The sequence below is a fragment of the Varroa jacobsoni genome, unplaced genomic scaffold (assembly GCF_002532875.2).
Source record: "Varroa jacobsoni isolate VJ856 unplaced genomic scaffold, vjacob_1.0 scaffold_358, whole genome shotgun sequence".
Taxonomy (NCBI): Eukaryota; Metazoa; Arthropoda; class Arachnida; order Mesostigmata; family Varroidae; genus Varroa; species Varroa jacobsoni.
The window spans coordinates 159,644-181,404 of NW_019213260.1; the positions used below are offsets into that span (position 1 = coordinate 159,644).

At 38.0% G+C, this 21,761-nt stretch overlaps 1 protein-coding gene across 1 annotated transcript in view; it reads left to right on the top strand.

Annotated features, from left to right (window-relative positions):
- The window catches only part of LOC111259726 (uncharacterized), a 55,586-nt gene extending 36,393 nt beyond the window's left edge, over nucleotides 1-19,193 (top strand). The window contains exon 4 of the mRNA XM_022831926.1: nucleotides 16,611-19,193. Within this exon, the coding sequence (XP_022687661.1) occupies nucleotides 16,611-17,087 (477 nt within the window). The 3' untranslated portion in view covers nucleotides 17,088-19,193. The remainder of the gene's footprint in view (nucleotides 1-16,610) is intronic.
- Nucleotides 19,194-21,761: the final 2,568 nt, after the last annotated feature.

Consider the following 21,761-nt stretch of genomic DNA (forward strand, 5'->3'; position numbering starts at 1 on the left):
GAGATTAGTGTTCAATTTTTACTTCTAGTTCGTCCTAAAGGATGGCTACTTCGGATTACACCTTTTAACTCGTAAGAGCTGAAGTATTTACTGACTTGTTGAGTTGTATTAATTGATTTGGGAGTTGAAGTATCCGATATTTAACACTAGGATGAATCTTCGGCAGTCATACATATTATAGGCAGCGTGAAGATAGATGACAAGGTCCTTTTCGCACATTGATTCACAGCTTCTAATGATAAAATTGAGAGAGGTCATGTAAGAAACCATTTGGCCATGCGGACTTCAAACATATGAGATGAGCTGAGCGGGTGAAACCTCACACTGCGGGCTCAGCATCAAGCACGAGAAAGGAAGTGGCGTAGACATGTACAGGCGCCTAGAGTCCAACCCTTCCGTTCCTTTATATTAGGTCTTTCCCACTTTAAGTAGGTTCGTGAAGTTACCTGCCCACCTTCCAGATACACCTTCCGCGAAGCGTAAACACAAGAACTCATCTTCAAGCCAGTAAAGAGTCACAGAAGACACAGATATCTTATTCTAAGAAGAACGTCTAGCGCTCGAAGAAATCAGACCTTAGGCAAGATTTTTGATTGAAGTCATCTTAGATGTTTTAACACCCACTGTACAACTAACAGTTATATGAATTGTATAACTTTACGAGCTACCTTTACGAATTTGTTATTGAGAATTTACATATAAGTGGAATCAATTCATGAACAAACAACATAGACAGGATACAAAAATGAACGTGTAATGACGTTGTAACTGCAAGTAACTCCAGTGGCCTTGAATATGGTCGTTTATTTGTGCTCTATTATGAAATGTTAGTCAGGGACAAGTTAAACAGGACAAACCTGGTGGTCTCAAATAATACTTCATCGCTACTCATCGCACGCTATCTTCTAGCATGTTGTGCTCTTTGCGTATGCTATTCAGCAGATATATCCCATGATCATGCACCTCTATCCACAAAAGGGTACACCAGCCTAAGGCCTCGCACGTCTCTTCAAAATCTCGCTGTGGGCACTGAAACATTAACGCTATGCTGCTGACCAGCTTTTTTGACAAAACGCACTATTGACTAATGGACGAACGAGCAAATCTCGATGCATCTGAGAATCTGTCATGCTTGTCTATGTTTGTCCATCTATTTTGGTGAGTTCACCTTAGGAGGCACCAAATCATTAATAGAAACATTGACTATGATGTGGTAACAGTAGTCCTCATGCTTTCTGATTTTTGCAGCTTTGTTGAGTACGGTACTGTGTGTCAGTCGATGTATCGAAATGGATGCAAGCTCAAATATCTAATTTCTCGAACTAAGCCTTTTAAATTAAGTTGGCAGGCCAAAATGAATGGCTGCAACACGCTAATTATGGTCTGCTAACGAACGATCAGTAATTAGTTTGTTTCAAGAACGTAGTTTGCTTTGATTGCGGTCTTAGTGTTCTGCGCCTATTCTCTTCTTTTAAGATATAAGTTGACACCAGTGGATGTCTTACTACCTCTGGATTATTCTCTTGGAGTTTGTGGCTAAAAGGTTGCAGTTTCAGACCCTAACGTTAGCGCATAAAGGCACGCGCTGCCGTGGCCACCTCGAATTTCGTTTGTGGTAAGCTCATCTAGGACAGACATACGCCTTGTCTGGTTGCTGCCATTGTTACCATCTCTTTCTAAACTTATTCAAATTACATAGCGTGTTTGGCACAGATAAATTTTCCTTCTCGCCTTTTTTCCTGAAGCAGCTATACTGATTCACACATGTACCGAAAAAAGAGGAACAAAAGACCGGTGTGTAAAGAAGAGACTTGAGCTTGAACTTGCCGGTTAAGATGTAGGCTGAACCGCGTTACCAGTTTGATGTTTGAAGGCACTAGAGTATGTCTACCGTTGCCTTAAACATATTTACTGAATGTGCTCGCTTGGCACACCGCACACCCAAACACAATTCCTCTAGCAAGAAACTCATGTCATATGTGGTCCGCCTAGAAGGGTATAAGAGAAACAAATTCTGCTGCTTTTATACCTTAGATATCTCGGATTACTTCACACACATATATATATATACACATAAGGTAATTTGGGTACAGCAAAGGTCTCTTGCCATATAAAAAGTCATTTATCAATTTGAAGGTCTTTATTTCACATCTGTATAATATATGTATGCAGCACACATTTGTCAAGTGGCTTTTGCTCTACCCTGTATTTAAGATTATATATGTATACACGCTGCTAATTCATATAACGGCTTTTCGTTCAGCTTTGCAAAGCTTCGACGCTTACTTTTTCTTTGAGTTGTATCAAGAAGGGGGTTATCATTTATAGCAGCGAGAATGCAACCCCTAACCTTTTTTGTAACGTAGGTTTGAAATTAAGCATTTTTAAAAAAATGTCAAACATTTTCAGTACTTATTTTCTTGCACAGCATTTAAAAGCAAATATTGTAAGCTCATATATTGCTTCAGTTGAGTAGCTGTGTTGAAAGTTAATAATATATTAAAGGGCAGTACTTTTTGATTTTCTAGTTTTTGCACGATAGATAAATTATATACGTATAAATAGACTTGAATAAAGTGTACTTGGAATTCTATAGATATTAAGATAAAGAAAACATAGGCGGAGCTCATCTACTGCTTTCAAATAGCTGCTGAGAATATTTTCCACACAAAAGAATAATTTCACCTCTTGAAAGGAGGTTATTGTGGTATTGACTAACAAATATTGTACCAAACTATGCCGGCTAGAAAATGTCGTACACTAGTTTCTGAACTGCTAAAAGCCATGCATTCGTTTGATAATCTGATGTATCAATTAAGCTACATTACCTGAAAAATTATTTCAACCCACTTTTGCAATGGTCCCCTTTTCCAATAACCTAATATCGTTAAAAATTTAATAGCCAAACTGTTCGACTAAAAATCTACCCCGTTATCATCATACTTTCTGGATTTGGCCATAACCGATTATGTGTCAGTTGTGACCAATGTAATACGTTGTACACATACCTCCCACACTTCGAACCAATCGAGAAACGATTGGCTATTCAATGGATTAACAAAAAAAGCAAATCGTTCTTTAGTTGAAATATATAACTCCCACCAGAGAAGCACGAGGAAGTCATAGCTTTCGAAGATAAACACCCCTGCTTTAATACTCGTAAATTTTTATCCTTAAGTAAACGACGAAAGAATCCAAAAATTCACAAAAACGAATGCCGTTTCTCAATATCGCCTAATATGATTGAATTGGCTGCTCCGCTCCAACGCTGTTTGCCCTTCTGGAATTTAAGCAGTTCAAATTAGTTGTGCACTTAGCTCCTAAAAAGGAAACACTCATATTGTTAAAAACGCATCTTACTAAAGTACTATCTTTAGAATAAACTTCTCTAAAATAAATTACACCGAATTTATTTGATATTGTATTAATATTTAAAAGGCACCAGTCAACGCGAATGCATCAAGAGGAGACGTTTGTGTTCGAAGCAGCCTCCTCCTTTTCGACCTGACAAAAGGTATTGGGAAAATATCCACATGTCGAGTTAGAGGTGGTGGGAGTTGAGGCCCACGGTATCCAGGGTACGGATTTGGGTTGCTATTTCGAAACATTCTGATAGTTCGCAGCTCTCGTTACACTAGTGTCTCATCCGCATAGAGAGAGGATGAAATAGAGTAAAAGGAGGTGGAAGAGGCACTATGAGCCACCTAGATGAAAAGGAAGAAAACAGTGGGGCTTCTCGGGTTTCGTTAAATTTAAACCCAATCCATCAAAATAATTCCCCACTTCACCACTTTGTCTTCTCACCATATTTTCTCTAATCACTTCAGTCGCGCCAATGAAAATACAACGAACGAAGCCGCCGGTGCCATAGCTCATATTCATCGTTGTCGGATCACTAATTTTAATCCTTATGATGCCTGACTTCATTTTTATTTCAATTTCAAAGCTGAACACTTCCAAAAATACGGAAGGTGAAACTTGCAAGTTAGATGTGATGCTACATAATGTTGATATTTTTTTTGTTACTTATTATTTCTAAAATTTTACCTGGAAAGGTGTGAATAATGATAATATTTGCGATAGCAAAGTTTTTTGTATGCTTGAAATTTGTACATCGGCATTCAACGTTTGTGATCAAAACACTTACATAAAATTCGTACCAAAGTATATCATATATAATCGACCTATTTGTACTCGAAGCCGTATAGAAAAAATAACAGTGGCAAAAATAACTAATAGTAGTGTTTGAGCACAATATATGAATAATTTATGATTGTTAAAAAGCTATTGTAGATTTATAGGTACCGCTAACATTTAGCAGTCGGTCTCAAGTATTAAATAGCTACAGTATGCTTCACTTACTTCTGTGAGCTACATAATCGGAGTTGCCCTTGTGCCACTTTTTTTTGCATTTCAACCCTAATTGCTAATTAAGATAGTTTTATTCGTACGAATACACCAAGCTAAATGCGATCATTCAGTGTAGAAATAACTGAAAAAAAGCCAATATTACTTTAGATAGAAGTATCAGCCGCTATCTATGCTTCAGGTGTCGATATGAGTCGACGTATTTCCCTGTAAGTAATACATTTTAGAGAATACCATCAGGGAAATGTGCTGGGCTTTAAAGCAGAGTATTCCGAAACGACTAACCTGTTGCAAAGACTTACGTTAAATTTCATCGTTTTATGCAATAAGATGTTGCATAGCAGGCTCGTGAACTGGATCATTTTTTCTACTTGGACGTGAAAATTTTAATTTGTTATTGATGTAATGCCGATATCCCTTTGTAGACGTTAGCGTAGTAATTACTTTCTCATCTAGCAGTAAAACGGTGCATTTAGAGGTCGTGGTCAATACGGCATGTTCCATACATTATTGCGGTATTCCATCAATAACAGTTTTTAGAGGACCATTGATAGCGTTCTCCAGGTCACTGCGTATTCAAACTGTTCGCACGCAGTTTATGTGACGCATTTCCAGCAATACAATATAAATACACCGAAAATTATCAGTTTTAGGCAAGATGTCTGCACGGATGTGCTAGTAACGCTTGTGCTGAAGGTACGTATCATCAACTTTTACTCGCAATAGCTCATTACATACTAAGCTACCAATCTGTGCAATTAATATTTAGTCAATATTGAAAGATCGTATTTTTCTTTTCATAAATGGTTGACTACCCCGACTGGAAGTTTTAGAACATCTAAATTAGACAGACTTTCTTCCACAAAGCCATGCTGATGTTGAACTGCAGCGCGTCGTGGAGAAAGAAATGTGCGTGATCAACCAAGAACTTTTCGAATAATATATATATACGAGTGAAGATATATGGGACTGTATTATTTGTCTTAGATCCGTTTTTAACCCATAAAAGTGATTACTAGCGTGCGAAAGTGCTGAAAAAGAATGCCTTCTATACAAGCGTGGAAGAATTGGTCGGGTGGACTCTGCAATATCTGCTTTTTTTATAAAGACTATTAGAGAGGCGGCTTTACTTGCGTAACATTTTTTAACATTTTGTTTGTAACATGTTCTCTAGTATAACGAGATAAAGATAGGTTGACTCTGTTAGCGAAGGTTCAATACAAAGGGCAGCATCTGTTAGACTAAACAAACAGAAATGCTTTTTGCAATCTCATACCACTTATTTATTTGCCGTAGCAATACCATCTTTCCCTTTTATTTGTTTGTTCACATACATAGAGAATGATTTAAAATCTTCCAAATACTAGTTTTTTTAGGATTAAGGCTCCTCTAGGTACTAGCATAGCAAATTTTTTCGACTCACCTGACTTTCAAGCGTCCTTTCCAATTAAGGCACATCTGTTTTAATACATGACTCTGGGACCGTACTGCCTGCTCAGGTACATATAATACTATCAGTTGCTGTACGTGGAATACTATATACATCCTATTAACTGTGAAAGAGATCTAGCGCGGTGGCAAGACTGTCATTAGTGCGGTTATGTCTTCTTTTAAAAAACTGAACTCATGATCATTTTTGACGGTACGGTAGAGCATTTTGATCGCACAATGTGAATGTTTGACTAATAGTTGGGTCGACGGCTCAAACTAAGTATCACATACTTGCATATGCAGGTTATGTTTGAGTTTCTACTATTTATTTTCTACAAAGTTTTCAAGTTACGAAGAATACTAAATTCTCATTTTTCGAAAAGAGCGGATTATTTCACAAATTTCTCTCTCTCTGACGAAACTCTTTTTCTCTTTTGTGAAATTTTGCTCGTTATTTCAAAGAGTTATAGTGTTGACATTTTATAGCAGGGAGATTGTGTATAGTGACTATTACACAAAGTGGTCATCATCATGGTTGAAGTTATTCACCGTTGATAATACTTAATATTGACGTACAATTTTAGGTGTCTTTCATTAGGTCAATTATTTGATGATAGATTGACTTTTCAACCCCATTTTCTGTCTATTCTCTGCCCGTATAAGAGCACTATGCGCCGAAGTAGATAACTGTACTTTATTTTGTTCCACTGTGTTTTAAAGATAACCGTTATCCAAAAATTCCCGTTGCTTATATTTTCTTTTATTGATACAAAATGTTTATGTGTGAGTCTTAATGTTTAGTTATGCATACATCTTTTTACATTATTTACTCATTTCTGCTGTTTTACCTAATCCGTGTTGCTAAGAATATATTATTTTCATTTATAGTAGGAACTAATACGGGGCTAATACCGAAACGTTATTTTGATTAGTTGATCTATAGAAAATGTGGTTTTTAAAGCGAACTCTGTTGTTCTGGCGCTCTACAGCCTTCTTTATTTAAGATGCATTCCCTTTTCATGAATCGGCCTTTCAAACCTTCACTGTTTCAAAGCCCTTTCGAGTTGTGTTAGTCCTATATATCCACTACTCGTGGTTCATCTCCGTCTTTCGTTCCGACGGTCATAGTAATGATGGCCACATCGCGTGTTCGTGATAATTTGAGATGAGGGTCGCCCACGAGAGCTAGACAGGCGGCGCGGACAGTGCGTTACGACCGACCGCTGCAATCTACATTCACATTCAAGAGAGACAACATCCAGCCAGAGCGGTGGTAGTAACGACAACGACAACATATCAGCGACAACAACCAGCGGCCGTTTGATGACAAGTACCAGAACACGGGCCACAACATCAGAAGCAACAACCACAACAACAATTCCACTGGGAGACATTGATTACAAGAAATCCGCGAAGGGCCCCAGTGAATAAAAGTGTTGGCAAAACTTGTGCAAAATCGTCGAGATAATAAATGAGCCAAAAAAGAGAAAAAATGAGAGCCTGTCAGAGAAATGTCTCAGCTTTACCTGGTGTACTCCAGTCAGTAGTGTCTCGAATCCTTTCTCCGTGCATAGGCTCTGAATTGCAAATTCTAGCGTACGCGAAGTTTAAGTCAAACTACAAGAAATGTTCGTGAAATCAACAGTTATGCGTTAAGAAAGGTCTGCCATATATTGACTGATTACGTGCCTTAACAGATATGCGCTTTGGTTCTGCCTAATTATTTGCTTACTACTCAATGGTGCATCAAAATTTCGCAGATAGATATCATACGGTATATTAGAAATGATCCTGAGAGTGCTTGCTTGATTAGTGAAGAGCCAGCTATTATACCTTAATACTAAAAAATGGTTTTACGATTTCGAAAAGCTTTAAAAGTGCTACAAGTTAATGCTGTTGCATATCGAAAAACGGTAATCGATATGATACATGATCGTCGGTACAGTCTAACTGAAAGCGCGTTTATATCATCAGTAAGGAGAGGTTACGAAAACGATTTTCTAATTCGGTCAGGTTCACCACATTAAATTTAAGATGGCTCTTTCATTTTGTTAGAGAACGCCTTCCTTTTTTTCGACTTTCGGTATGAGTATGCTGGCGAAGTCTATAACTAAGAAACGATCCTACTAAGCACCATGTAGGATCTCCCTCAACGACAGCACGGCGACGGGGCGGATCTCTGAAAGTAAAAAGAAAAGAAGTATGAGCGGCTCACTGACCAGCTATATTCGTGGTTTGATCACATCGGGGAGAGCGATGACTGTCTTCATAGAGCCTTACGCATGTCTGTCGCGGCTTGACGACGATTGGGTAGGGCACGGGATGCAGTGAGTAGCTGAGCGAAAAGGGCGGCTACCCTGTGTCAGGTTCAGGTGCCTTTGACTTCGCCGAAGGTGATCTCACGTGATTTTTCCTTTGTCTTGATGAAGCGAAAAATAGGTTGTCTTTAGACTTTAGCATCTTCGCTGTCGTCATCGTTACCGGCGGTGGAACTGAGTAGACCTGCTAAAATCCGTTGTTTTCATTTGTAGTAGTGTCTTATTGATGCCGTCGACACTTACCGCTTGTTCGCTCAGAAAATTTAAAAAAAAATTGACCATCTTTCAACGTATATTAGAACCGCTAGAAAAACGTCACATACAAATGGTCAGCTACATAGATACTACATGCAAGCATTTGCCATCCGGTTTACAGTCTAATAATTCAACATTTGAACATCAAGGCCGCCTTATCTCATGCCTTTTTTGTTATGTCATGTTAGCATTTTTTGTTGCTATGCTACGGGTGTTTCTGATGCCATGAATATAAATTGCTAAGGGGTTCTAAATGAATCTGTGTTTTGACGAGGTAACAAAGCTTGGTAACATATTAGGAGAGTTGACGAATACTACTAGATACTATCAACTCAATTAACCTAATTTCTAGATTTGTTTATTGTTTTTGTAATAACAAATCGAATACTAAGAACTATAACTATCTCGCTATTATCATATTATGTATATGGTACCTAGTAAATCGATGTTATGAAGAGTCTCCTTTAAAATGTACTTCTATGTTTTCATAGATCCCTTTTCAATTAATAATTGCGTACGATCGTGTGGTTTAAAATCAAGCATACTCAGCATTTAAACACGGCATCCACCGTCCAGCATGATGCCATACGGATTATCGTCCGACATCAAACCTTTTGAATAAGCATAGCATTTTTACCGTTTCACAGGTATATGTAAGCTCCGAATCGGTTGCCTGATGCACAAATCGATGTATGCATCTGTCACAAACCAAACTACATCTGGCCTGCATCGCCTTCAGCCTCTTATTATAGATATTTTATAAGGATTGACCATAGGACGTTGCTAGCTCACTCAACTGATCGTAGAAACTAGGTAGTCAGTTCCTCGAGTTATCAACACAGATTCATTTAGAACCCCTTAGCAACTTATATTCATTGCATCGAAAACCAAAAAATATTTTACTAAGATGTACTAAGCATTACCTGCAATAATTTTATGTCAACGCATATTGCTATTGTGATATGCTAGTTATCTTACTTACATAAGATTCTTCGTTAAGTTTTATCTTTTCAAACTGATGAGGCCGTAGGCCTTCTTGCTTGAATGAAGCTTATTTAAACCTTAAACTTATAACATACGTACTGAAAGAAACGTGGCTTACGTGTCCAATCTTGGTCAGCCAGCTCTATATAAAGAAGATAAAAAAAAAATGTTCTTATCCGCACTTTGTAGTGCTCTAAAGGCTCCCACACAGAATGAGTGTGCGATCTGTGTGTTCGGCATTTTACAATTCTCTATTACCGCGTTTCCCAAAGACCATAGGCAAATCATTGTCAAGAGTACTTTTTGAGTGAGCACTCTCCTCACATCTTTTACACCACTCAATATCACATCTGACCGATGTACCCCTCCCTCCCCCCCGTATGATGATTCGTCGTTTTCATGTAACGGCTCTAACTACCCAGAATTCTCGCTCCCTTACTGGTTAAAGTCTGCCTTAGGGTTGGGCCAAGCAGGAACCATGAGTGTATGCTGTGCCTATCCGGCGAGGTAGGCGCGTAGCGCTATGTGAACAAAGGCCATAATTATCCCATCATCGTTTCCTGCGTTGCCTCTTACCCCTTCCCTACTGTCTTGTCCCCTACTCTTTTCACAAAGGAAGTCCTCGAGTCTACCCGATGAGACCCGTCGTTTGCCCTCCTCCGTTCCTTATATCCTCTCGCCTTGACTCCTCTTTCGCACCCCCTCATCTTAACATGCGTAAAAGCCTCAACAATCCTCTGCCTTGGCTGACCAAACGGAAGTTTCGCAGAACGAGGGCTTAACTGGTTTTGCAGAGACTAAACTCTTAGGCTGAAGTACTCCTAACAATGAAACTCTTCAAAGACCTTTCGTGTTCTCATCTATGAGCTCGAGCACACAGGCCTGCTCGAAAATAGGTGACATACAACAAAATATTCAGTTGTATATTTAAAGCATTATGGAATTTTCGGTTAAGGTACCTCAATTAACTATAAGACTACATGGTCACAAATTTGATATTGCATGAACCATTGTAGCATAAACGTAGTATGCTGCCCATCGTTGACCGGATTATTTAAACTCGATACAAATATGCGTGCAACTTTTTTTATTAAGTGCAATCGATAACAAGAGGATGCATATTTGTAAGCGTTCAATTGCAGCCGTATACTAAGAATGTTTTGAGGGGAATAGCAAGCCAAACATAGAGATTCAGTAATTTCTGTCCAGTAACCTCCTAATAATAGTGAAAACCACTCATTTTGATAACCCAATAATAAATACGCTGAGAAAAAGCGCAATGGTAAAGTTTCTTAATACCTTTTTCCGCTAAAAATTAGATGTCGATACAGCGTATAGTTTTTCTTTCCTCAAAGAGAACTAACTGAATCTGTTCATTAAGCTAAAAACAAGCTTCACAATTAAAGAAAATACGACAAAATAGAAAATGCTAGTCCAAACGAACTTTTTATACGTTTTACGCGTAAAACAAGAAAGTATTATTTTAAAATGTAGATCACAAGTGAAGAAACAATATCGCACTTCAATGCGTATAATTGTAACGCGCCTTTCATACTTTCAGTGGGAATATAATAAGACTCTTCACATCTAGTGTCTTTTGTAAATTCATCCGATGACTTCTGATAAGGATCCTTTATCATCAGTTTAGGATTAATACTACAACTAAGCGATCGGTCCTCTATAAGAAAAAAAACAAAGACATAATAGTATTTTTTACCAAAGCCTCTGATCCAATTATCTGAAAACTACACAAAGTAACCAAGCTGGGCATTTGCTTTTTCCTTCATTCCTCATTCCTTCATTTAAAGTGTCATCACCAAATAATATACTAGAGTTAAAAGGAGACATCTTGTATACCTAATGTCTGAAAAATACAGTATGAGCTTGAGGCCCAGTATACTATACAACTATTCACAACGAGCATACACATCACAGTTTACGCGAATGTTGAAGCTTCTTAACTGCAAAAATAAGATTCAATCATTATAGCTTACTTCTTCTAGTTTAAATAAGGTTAATTAAATTTGTACAGGTTTTTTGCCTCAATAACCTAAGTGACCTTTCTTCTGGCGGATAAATTCAACTCATATTGACCGCTTCTACTTGGTTGTCCTGTTTGTACTCTTAAATGGGCACTGTTAAAACTGTGTGATATTTTGGAATTATTGTTCATAGCAGTTAGTCGTTTTAAGAAACGGGCCGCTGTTTTGAGAATTAAAACCTCTCAACGCCTACTAGAGGATTGTTTCTAATTGATTCACTCAAATGATATTGTTCGGGTTGCTGATCGGTATTATAAGAATAACTTTTGTGTAGTGAACCGAAAAATCCGACTATGGACCTTCTGCTTGCCTGAAACTGACTTGATTGAAAAATCATGTATAAGTTAATTATATACGAACATAAAACGTGCAACACAAAACCTTTTTACAACAAAAAACAGCATGATATTGCAATTCAACGGTAGAATGGTAATATAAAGATATACATCTCACATTGCATATATTGTGAAAGTAATATCGCTAGTATACGTTTCTCTTCTATTCTTACACATACAATACTTTACAAAAACTGAACGGGTTATGTGTTTTCCATGTGGGTAGCTATAAATAATAGGATGATGGTTCGATAGGCTGTGTTGTCGTGATATCTTCTGTTGTATGGCCTCCGTATGCTCTCATTGTATCGCGCGATGTTCGCCTGAGGCTTGAGTGGCAGGGGGTGGATCCCATTTTATTTTTCGTCAACAGCTCGATTGTTCAGCATATAAGCGTTCATTTAACCAGATTGACATACCATAGCAAAGAATTGGCAGCAATGATAGCATCATTAATAGACTACTACCCATCCTAAGAGGCCGTTTAGCAGCCGATTGTGGGCAATTAACTCCAGCCAACATAAAACGAAGCGCTAGTTGAACTCACGCTTAGGGTCGACAAACCACACCGAAGTCGTAAAGGTATTACCACCCGTACTTCATTGCGGGAAACCTTTAAAGCAGCTGTAGAATAGCTGTATCACCAGATACAGTGATCTTAATTCATCAATAGGTGCCTTGGGGCGATTTGATGTTTCGTAATAGATAATGTGACCTAAAATGTCGCTCAAAACAATGGTAGACCAATGTATCTTCAAGAAAATGTAAATATAAATACTAATGTATAATTTATTACGTCCTTAGTAGGCCAATAAGAATATTAGTACAAGGCAAAACGTTCAAGAGTGAAAAGTGAACTCATTCGATAATGAGCTGACTAATTTGCCCGCTTAAAAAGACGAATGTTTTCACAAACCGGGGGAAAAGTAAGCTACGACAAAAGGTTTATTGTGGTTTCAATTGCCAAGTGCTTCGATGATGAATCTAAAGAATCACGTAAAAAAAATCAACCGTCGCCCATATACCATGCAAAATGGCCAGTCGGCTTGTATCGTGGTCGTAATTAATACGAAGAACTGAAACAAGCAGAACACGTGTCGGTCTTCTATTCCGAGGATCCAGAGGTCTATTTTTCGGTTTTTCACTCATGAAATCAACTCGAAAATCATACATTAGGAAAATTATTGAAGAACGTTTTTATGTTCTGAACGCAAAAGGTTGATTATAGTGTCTTTGATATGAACAACCGAGACCAGTTAAAACAAGGTGGACACTTAATCGAACACAGAACTATACCGGCAATCTGGTCATGACCTCTGGAACTCGATAAGCTTGAATAAAGTTTTCGAGTAAGTATTGATCTCCACTAAGGCAAAGTAACTGACATTAAAACAGCAACTTTACAGCAACTTCTATATAGTCGGTAATAAGAGTTTGCACAAAGCTCTGACAACAAATGTACGTTAGTTTCTAAATTGTTTGATCTGAAATATTTTCGTGTAACAGAAATATTCCAATCGCCTGGACACAATTCTCTAAAACGGGATTGCAGGTCTTATGGACGTCGCTATTTACGTTATATACGGAGCAATATCACGTTGCCCTACTCTGATTAGAATATGCCAAATCAAAAACATTTTCTACTACAAGAATAACCCTAATAAATAGTGTGTCTTTGAAGCCTATGCTCTTTAAAAGATTACGCATTGGGGTCTTGCCTAATCAGTAGCCTAGTACGATGGAAAAGAACGGTCACAACCAGCGCAAATGCAAGCCTAACGAACAATTGATACAATTTTGTCTATAGAAGTAGTACTAAAGTCGATCAGTCGTATTGGAATAAGTGTTTTTAGCTTTTTCCGAACAGCAGCCCAAATCTCAGGCGATTCAGAGTTTTTTTTAACGTTTTTCCCCTATGTTATGGTTCACCTTGAAGTCTGGAAACGTTAAATACGGTGATTCGAGACTGAATTTAGTCTTATTGTGGTTATAGGAGCTGAAATCGATTACGAAATTTACTGTACTGCTATTTTTCCTGCAAACTTTTCTTTATGATGTTATTCTTATGATGCTAATTTGTCTACCACACAGAGCCGGCAGTGCGTCTAGAAAGTACGTGTGTTGATTTGCTCTTTTGTCGTCTTCTTGAGGCACTTGATCAAAATACTGAAACACTGCCTCCAGACGAACGTGTAGTAAGCAGGTGCTCCGCTGGCTCATTCGCTGTGCACAATAACTCTCTAAGATTACCAGTTTAAAACTGAGGTGGAGTACGACACATAGATATTTATATCTGTACTGCGTCCCTGGTCGTTGGCATTGTAGAACCAGATGGACGATGTGCTACATTTTCCGTCTAGCGACGAATCGTATCCCATCTACTTGCTGACGGTGATAGTAGGCGACCCAACATAAAAACCGGTCCCAAAATTGACGTTAGGATCCTTCATACCTTAGATAATATAATGAAACAGCAACAAGCGTGGTCATGAGAACTGATATAGCACACAGCAGATGTGCATGCAAACGTCATCTTGACCCAACGGTTGCTTTCGTTAGCTTGTTTTAACATGAAACATATTAAGCAGGCGAAGGGCTGAAGAGACCAAGGATTGCTGGTTCAAGCCCCGCTACGGGAGATATAGCCATTCTGCGAAATAAAAAAAAGTTCACTGATAATGAATATTTGAAAACATATAAATATATATATGGAATTTTGTGATCTGTTTAAGTGTTTAAGTAACTCGAAATGATATATCCTTTTTAAAATATATTTAATTCTAGCTCTGTTCACGTTTGGGAAGTGTCTAAACAGATAGAATAATAGCCTACTATATAAACTTTAACGTTGACTTGTTCAACTATGGAACAAAATCGAGTAGAAATTTCGTGCAGATTGTTTAAATATACTTCGTAACGAGTAATTATCTTCCAACTATTGATATTTGATAGATACCTCTTGATTGACCTGACCTAAAATGTGTTAAGCAAACTATTTATCTTGTAAACGAAATCGTTCTCACGCTGGTGCGCTGAGAGTGTTGTGTGCTAATGAAGATGTTTTCCTTAAACACTAGTAACTCCCATTCCAAAACTGCAAAAAAAAAGGCGTTCATGAGATGTTGCAGTTCTCTGCGAAATTAAATAAGGTTTGGCGTTTTCGGACGCGCTCACTTTTCGTGGGTATTTTTTCTTTCGTTTTCTGTAGATTCAGATTATGGAGTTTTATATTTAAATAGAGCTCTATCTTTTTTTAGCTAAAAAGGGATAAATCATTCAGAAGATGACATAAATGTCCATGCTTTATTTATCAAGCGTAAACGATAAGAAGTCGCTCTATTTTTTTTTATAAACCTGTAAAAAATAGTGTCAGATGGCGTTAACTCGTTAACGTTATTCCATTCCTTAATGAGCAGGTTGCAGAATTTCAACGAAGATTTGCTTTGTTTTAAAGAGTCCTTTTTCTTAACTTTTCCTCGCTATTTATTTGTTTCAAAATGTTTTGTTTCCATTCGCAGTAAAAGGCAACCAAAACATTTCACAAAAAATGATTTTGAAAACATCTCGTTTTCAACATCCTTTATAGTTGACCACGTTGTCCTTACACTATCGGAATAATAGTTGATCACTAATACAACTAAATTTAATAGTGAGTTAAAATATACACTGTAGCCGATAAAACAAGTGTTCGAATAATGTCAGTGGATGTTACTGCACAAAATCTTGTGTTGTTGCCACATCGTGTCCACAAAGGTTGATTAATCTGGGGAATCAATTTATTGGTTTCCCACAGCAGAGTGAACTGTGAACTAATCAAATACGCGTAGAGGAACATTTGAAACGTGACACATTCCGGAGGTAAGCTCAGTAAAAGCTTCTCGATGAAGCAGATTCAATCGTTCGAATGATGTTCGCCAAATATAGGAATCGTGTTCTTTTTTGTTGGTATTGTTGGCCCTTACAATAGGCAGTCGGACATCATCACAGACGTAGAATGAGAATTTGATAGTGAATGGTCCGCAGCTCCCATTGAGATACATAAACAACTGCCCTCGAAACGGTAAAATGAGGTCCTTAGGTAGCTATGTAATACCGAGCTTAAATCGGCCGAGGTTTGGTGGTAGCCTGATAGCCAGCCTAAGACTAGGAACTAAACATTGTCGTTCTGCTCTTTCTGATCTGAATAGTAATATCGGCTAGCTGCTAACCCATACACTGTCCATGAAGTCCAAACGTGTACATGTATGTGTACTTTGTATGCTAATCGAAAAATTATACCGGCAAACTCATACATTGGGGGGCATCACAATTTTATCACGCAATAGCAACTGTGCAGATAGGCACACTCGAATGGGCACGGCTGCAGAAGTGACGATGAGGGTGCACACGCTCGCCTTGCATCCTTCTCACGTGCACTTCGACACTGCACAATAGGTTCAACAGGAAAATACTACCAAGCAAACCCACCTCGCACATTATTCAAGTTTGAAAAGGTAGTCTGCACACATCCTTGTTTAATGAGTCAACTATGATACTTTTGTTTTATTTATTATATAAGTTATTCCGTACAAAGCAAATGGTTTGTAAAGGTATTCAATGTTACAGGTTTAGAATATATTATGTATTATTTATGATAGATACAATTCTTAGTATGAAACGTTCAGAGTTGCTAAATTTAACTGCGTGTTCACATGCTTTACTGGATAGCTTTTCATGATTTTTGGATACATCTACCAAGTGACATCGTTTATGGATACGATGTTTCTGGGTGCTATAAAATCTAACTGATAAAAGTTTCCTCAATAAGAAGTCAGGAACTACCTTTATAAACGTTGGTTATGATTGTTCTAACTGTGGAACGCTTTTGCCAATTTCAGGTAAAGATTTGGTTTCAGAACCGAAGGTCGAAATGTAAAAAAATGCTTAAAGCATCTGCAAACAATCCTCAGGCAGCGGCAGCGGCTCTCGGCCTATCGCAGCCGGTGACCCCTAACGGTGCGCCTGCTACACCTGGTACTCCTACAAGTGCTATGCCTCCGAGTGGCACGCCTCCAAGCGATGCATCCCCATCACCCCAAACACCTCCGACCCCATATCACCCGAATGGGCCTCTTGGGGCTTCTCTCGGTGGACCCCTTGGAAGCGCTTTAGGAGGTCTTGGAAGCCACCACGGGCTAGGGAGCAGCGATGGCCATACACCGGCACACTCGTTGACACCCCCGCCTAACTCATGGGATATGCCTACCCCAATGAGTAATAAAGCTCCTACTATGATGCCTGGCTATATGTCGCAGTACCCGGGGTGGTACCATGGACACCCGGCAGGTGATCCGAACCAACAGGTCCTCACCTAGGAGTCCTCCTCGACCTCATGCTCTTCAGACGACAGCTCAGCCTACAAGTTACAGGCCCCCAACCTATCGCAATGATGTTCTTCAGTCTATTGAATCTTGGTACAGCCTCATTTGAGGTAGTTTAGCAGAATTTCTGAAACAGCATTCAAATTTAGTAAAAACTAAACCGTTAGCGGGAAACGTTTTATGAAAATATACGAAAAGAGGATATTAGGACAGGCTGATGTGCTCCTTATGAGTTGACTGAAAAAAGTTAATGTTATTTATTTGTAGTCGTCGCGAACGCCGACGCGCGAACCCGTGAAGCCGGCCCGTGAAACCTAATTAGGTAGAATTTAAAGCAATCGACAACGACAGACCTTGGATTATCAAAGGAATAAAGTATTCTGGAATGTGCTGAGGGGGCAGAATTAATGTAATCCCTAAATAATTCATCCTAGGCGGCATCTATCCTAAGACTCAAAAACAGCAAATGCCCCTAGCAGGATTTTATGTATATTACCCTGTAAAGTTAAATGGAGAGACGTAAAGGCAACGGAAGGTAGCAGAAATACTGCACAGTACAGACAACACAATCACGAACAATTGCTATAATAAATTATTAGCTTATACACTAAGCAGATCATCTCTGTAAATTTATCTGCTAGAAGATGTTATTATTTAGTGCGCGAGGTTTTTAATTTTACTCGATATAGTAATTACACAGCTCTCTGCCACGTCCCTAAAAGTCATGTAATCTAATGTAATTTAAGTAAATGCGAAACCCGTCAAGGTGACTCCTAAAAAATACAACATCATCACAACTGCTCAAAGCTGGTGAGCTTTGGTAAGAGTACTTGTGTAGAAGGTGCAACCATGAAACGAACCTGGCCAGGATAGCGTTAGGTGCAATCGGTGAGAATATTCACTTGAGTTCCCTTCTATACGAGTGGGTAAGCAGAAAAAAGACAAATATTTTTTCGATAAAGAGCGCAGAGGTTATGGGAATGCCTGTGTGAGATCTATCAAATAGAAGACTTGAGCAATAGAGTTCTGAAATAAAGCTCAATTTGTGTTGATTTGGTAAATGGTTGGGTTAGAGAGCAACTATATAGGCAATTGACGACTACGTATAAACGCTGAATATTCAGTTCGATGGTAAGCGAAGTTCAGACATGATTTCCAAAACGTGTTATGTGTGCACCGCTCGTGTTACCCGAAGTCTACCTAAATGTAACGTTGTTTATATCTGTGATACCCATTGACCTCAGCGCCGTCATGCGTCATTTAAAGGAGGTCAGTCAATGTACTAATAACAAGCCCCAGCAGAAAATTAATAACAGCAAGAGTCAAACAACAACAATAGTGTAATCAGTCTCGTAATCACACAAGATGCTCAGGAACTAAGTACGATAATAGCAAGGAGATGGGAATTGAGAGTGAAATACAAGATGAGGGAATTTGATCTAAAGTGAATAAGATTCCGGTGTGGCAGCAACTAAACAATCGTGTCAGCTCTGCAAATAGTTTTCTCAAAATGTGACGCCAGGTTGTACTAGGGAATTCGACTTTCTAAAGTCAATTATGTATAGGAACAATGAATATAGCATGAGATCAGCATTGCGACTGCACATGTTAATAGTATATTGCCATTGTGAAATACATCTACATAAAGAAAAACTATAATTAAAGCGTAAACGAAGCCGAATGCGGTATTCCCATAGAGATTCACGGATGACGTAGGCTCATTAGTACAAAGCGTAAAATCTTAACGCTATAGATGTCATTTTCAATTATAGACGTATTGTGTACCAATACGATGAACAACAACTAATGAAGCGGAAAACAGTAGATACTTGCATATGCGATGGGCCCACTGGGAAGTATGCACTATTTCTACGGGTGATTTTCTTTACAAAAATAGTAATGAAATTACATTGATAGCAGAAACAACGTTTTGGGTAGTGGAGAATTAAGTAAGCTTAATAACAGAAGTATAATGATTAATAAATAAGAGGTGAGACACCGGAGAACCAACGGGAAGCGAAGGACAAGCAGATTTATGTAAATATCCTGTATATATAAATAACTTGGTAATAAAAGCATATAGTGTCATTAGCAATTAAATATATGTTTTCCATAGTTCATGAAGAAACTAGAAAACTCCAACATTGTTAGAAAATGCAAATGCACACCCCGCGCGTTTGCTATGATAGGGCAATAATTTTCGTCTAGCACAGGGAAATGTTTTAAAACGAGGAACTTGTGGATTGATATAAAGGTTCGTTCAAACCATTGAACACTCAATAGAACGTTCTTGCTTAAGCCGCACTTTTCTGAAACTTTCCTAATTTTTGGCAAATGTATCTGTAATATAGTATGATACAAAATAACGAATAAAGTACGAAAAGTTGGTCCATTAACGTAAATGTAGCAGTCAGGATGTATTATAAATACTTTGTGCAGATATTGTATATTGGTTTATAAAAAAGTGAATTTTTCTTATTCACATAAAATATTGTCGTGGGCGGGACTTGAAGCACCAACCCCTCTTTTTTTACCAGCTTGGCCGTTCAAGTCACATCATCGTCGGTGTAAATTACAAAAATTCATATTCGATGTTAGACGCGATATCTGGAAACAAGATTATGAAAAATACGTTATGAGTGGTTTAAGAACAAACGATACTTTCGGTCACCTTCACACGGTCATCATTATCTGGTCTCGCTTTAGAGAGGTGTAAGTCCGCTCCCAATTACGTGCAATCTTTTTCACTGACTTAAACTAAACTTTAAACTTCCAAGAATAGATTGTCTGTAAATTTGAAAACATTACTTCGTTTACTCTTTGTCGCCAGAAACTATTTAGGGTGTTAACTACGCAGTTAGGCCAGTTCAATACCGTTTACACTTAATTTGTATGCAAAGCGTATGTTTTAGGCCCAAAATGCCAACCTTGAACTTAGCAAACACGCTTTTCAGACACGAATTGTGCACCATACATGACTTCGTTGCTTCGCTAGCTTTTTGACTTCGGCACAAAGTATAATAAAATGAGTAAATTTTTTCACCAGGAACATTCGTCTTTAGAGTCTTAGTAAACCGAAATTCGACAAGTGTATGAAAAAGAGAAGACGCTCTTGAATGTATATAGACGCAAATAAGGTATTATTTTAGGAAATCGAAAATTACTTTTTAACCGACCTAACCAAAAAAAAAGCAAATAGTTAGATAAAGTGTTTCGTATGTATTGGCACGGACATTCCCAGAGAAACGCGTGTGGTTATTTATAGCATTTGCTGCGATTATTCAATTCAGAACTGAGATCACTCGTAAGTCATTTTTAGAGAATCCTTCTTCAAAGTAACGTATAATTTTTCGTTGTAACAGTTAGTAAAGCTTAATATAAATATCGTTACTGAAATTTTGTTGTAATACAAAAAAAAAATATAACGGATTTACATTTTGGACGAATTGCAGATTAAATTGAATCTTGACCTTCTATGGATACTCTGCTTTGGCGCATAAAAATGTTTTTCAGATTCTTCCAAAGCCGTGTCATGATTAATAACAGTACCATCGATTCGATAAGTTTTTAATTCAGAAGAAAAAATTGGCCGTCAGATAACCTTATAACTGTCGTGACAAACTGCCCGCCACGATTCGCCCACGCTTAGGACTGCATTCTGTGTGCCTGTTTGCGCGGATTTCGTTACTTTGTAGGTTCAATTGTCTCGGCAACCACCTGCCAGCGGCAACAAGAAATACATATTTTTTTCATTTTTTATGATGTTCCTCGGAAAAAGGTGAAAAGCAACACTAAAATATACCTACCAAATTTCCATTGTTAAATTTTTCGTGTTTCAAGTTTTACGTTTGGCATCGCCGTTAGACATTCCATTAGGCGGCTGGCTGTTTCTCAACATGAAACAAGGTGTGTCTATGCCGGGATTCGGATCTAGACTATAACGTGAACCTAGAATCTATTGCTAAATTCGCTAAATATTTCGCGAGCAGCAGATTCTTACTATCGAATATAATCTAATCGTTTCGATTTTATGTTTGAGTATCTCGCTTTTCTGTCGCGAGGACGAAAGAGAGTGAAAAATGAAGCGTCGTAGAAAGACACTTTACATACTCCTTCGTGCTGGTTCCTAAAAAGCCTTTTTTTTTTTTTAAGTCAAACAAGCTCTTCACTTAAACCCATTATGCTTATAAGTTTTTGATATTAAAACTATCTCTAACCAAAGGGCCTTGAAAAATTGATAGAATTCTACATTTAGAAGCGTAGATATATTATATTAGCTTTGAAATTTATCAAATTTCACATTAAAATTTTATCTTTATTTTTCTTAATGCTTTTTAATTAGTAGGACGTTCAATTAACCTGTTTCCTTGACCTCTTTAACAAGTTACCCTTTGCGGTTTTCTCGTGGCCGTCAATGACACTGCCTAGAAGAGCGGCTTTCGTCTGTAAAAGTGCTTTCTGATATACCCTTATCTCTATTCTTTTCAAGGCTTGCGAAATTATCTTTCATAATTATTGTACTAAGCCAGGTTGTCATCCATATAATAGTTACAGGCTTTGTGCCCAGTAAGCACCTCCTGATAATTTTTTGGAAATTAATGTATTCACAGGGTTTTTAAATAAAATCGAACTGGATAATATTTATACGTTCGAGCTGGGTAAAGGAAG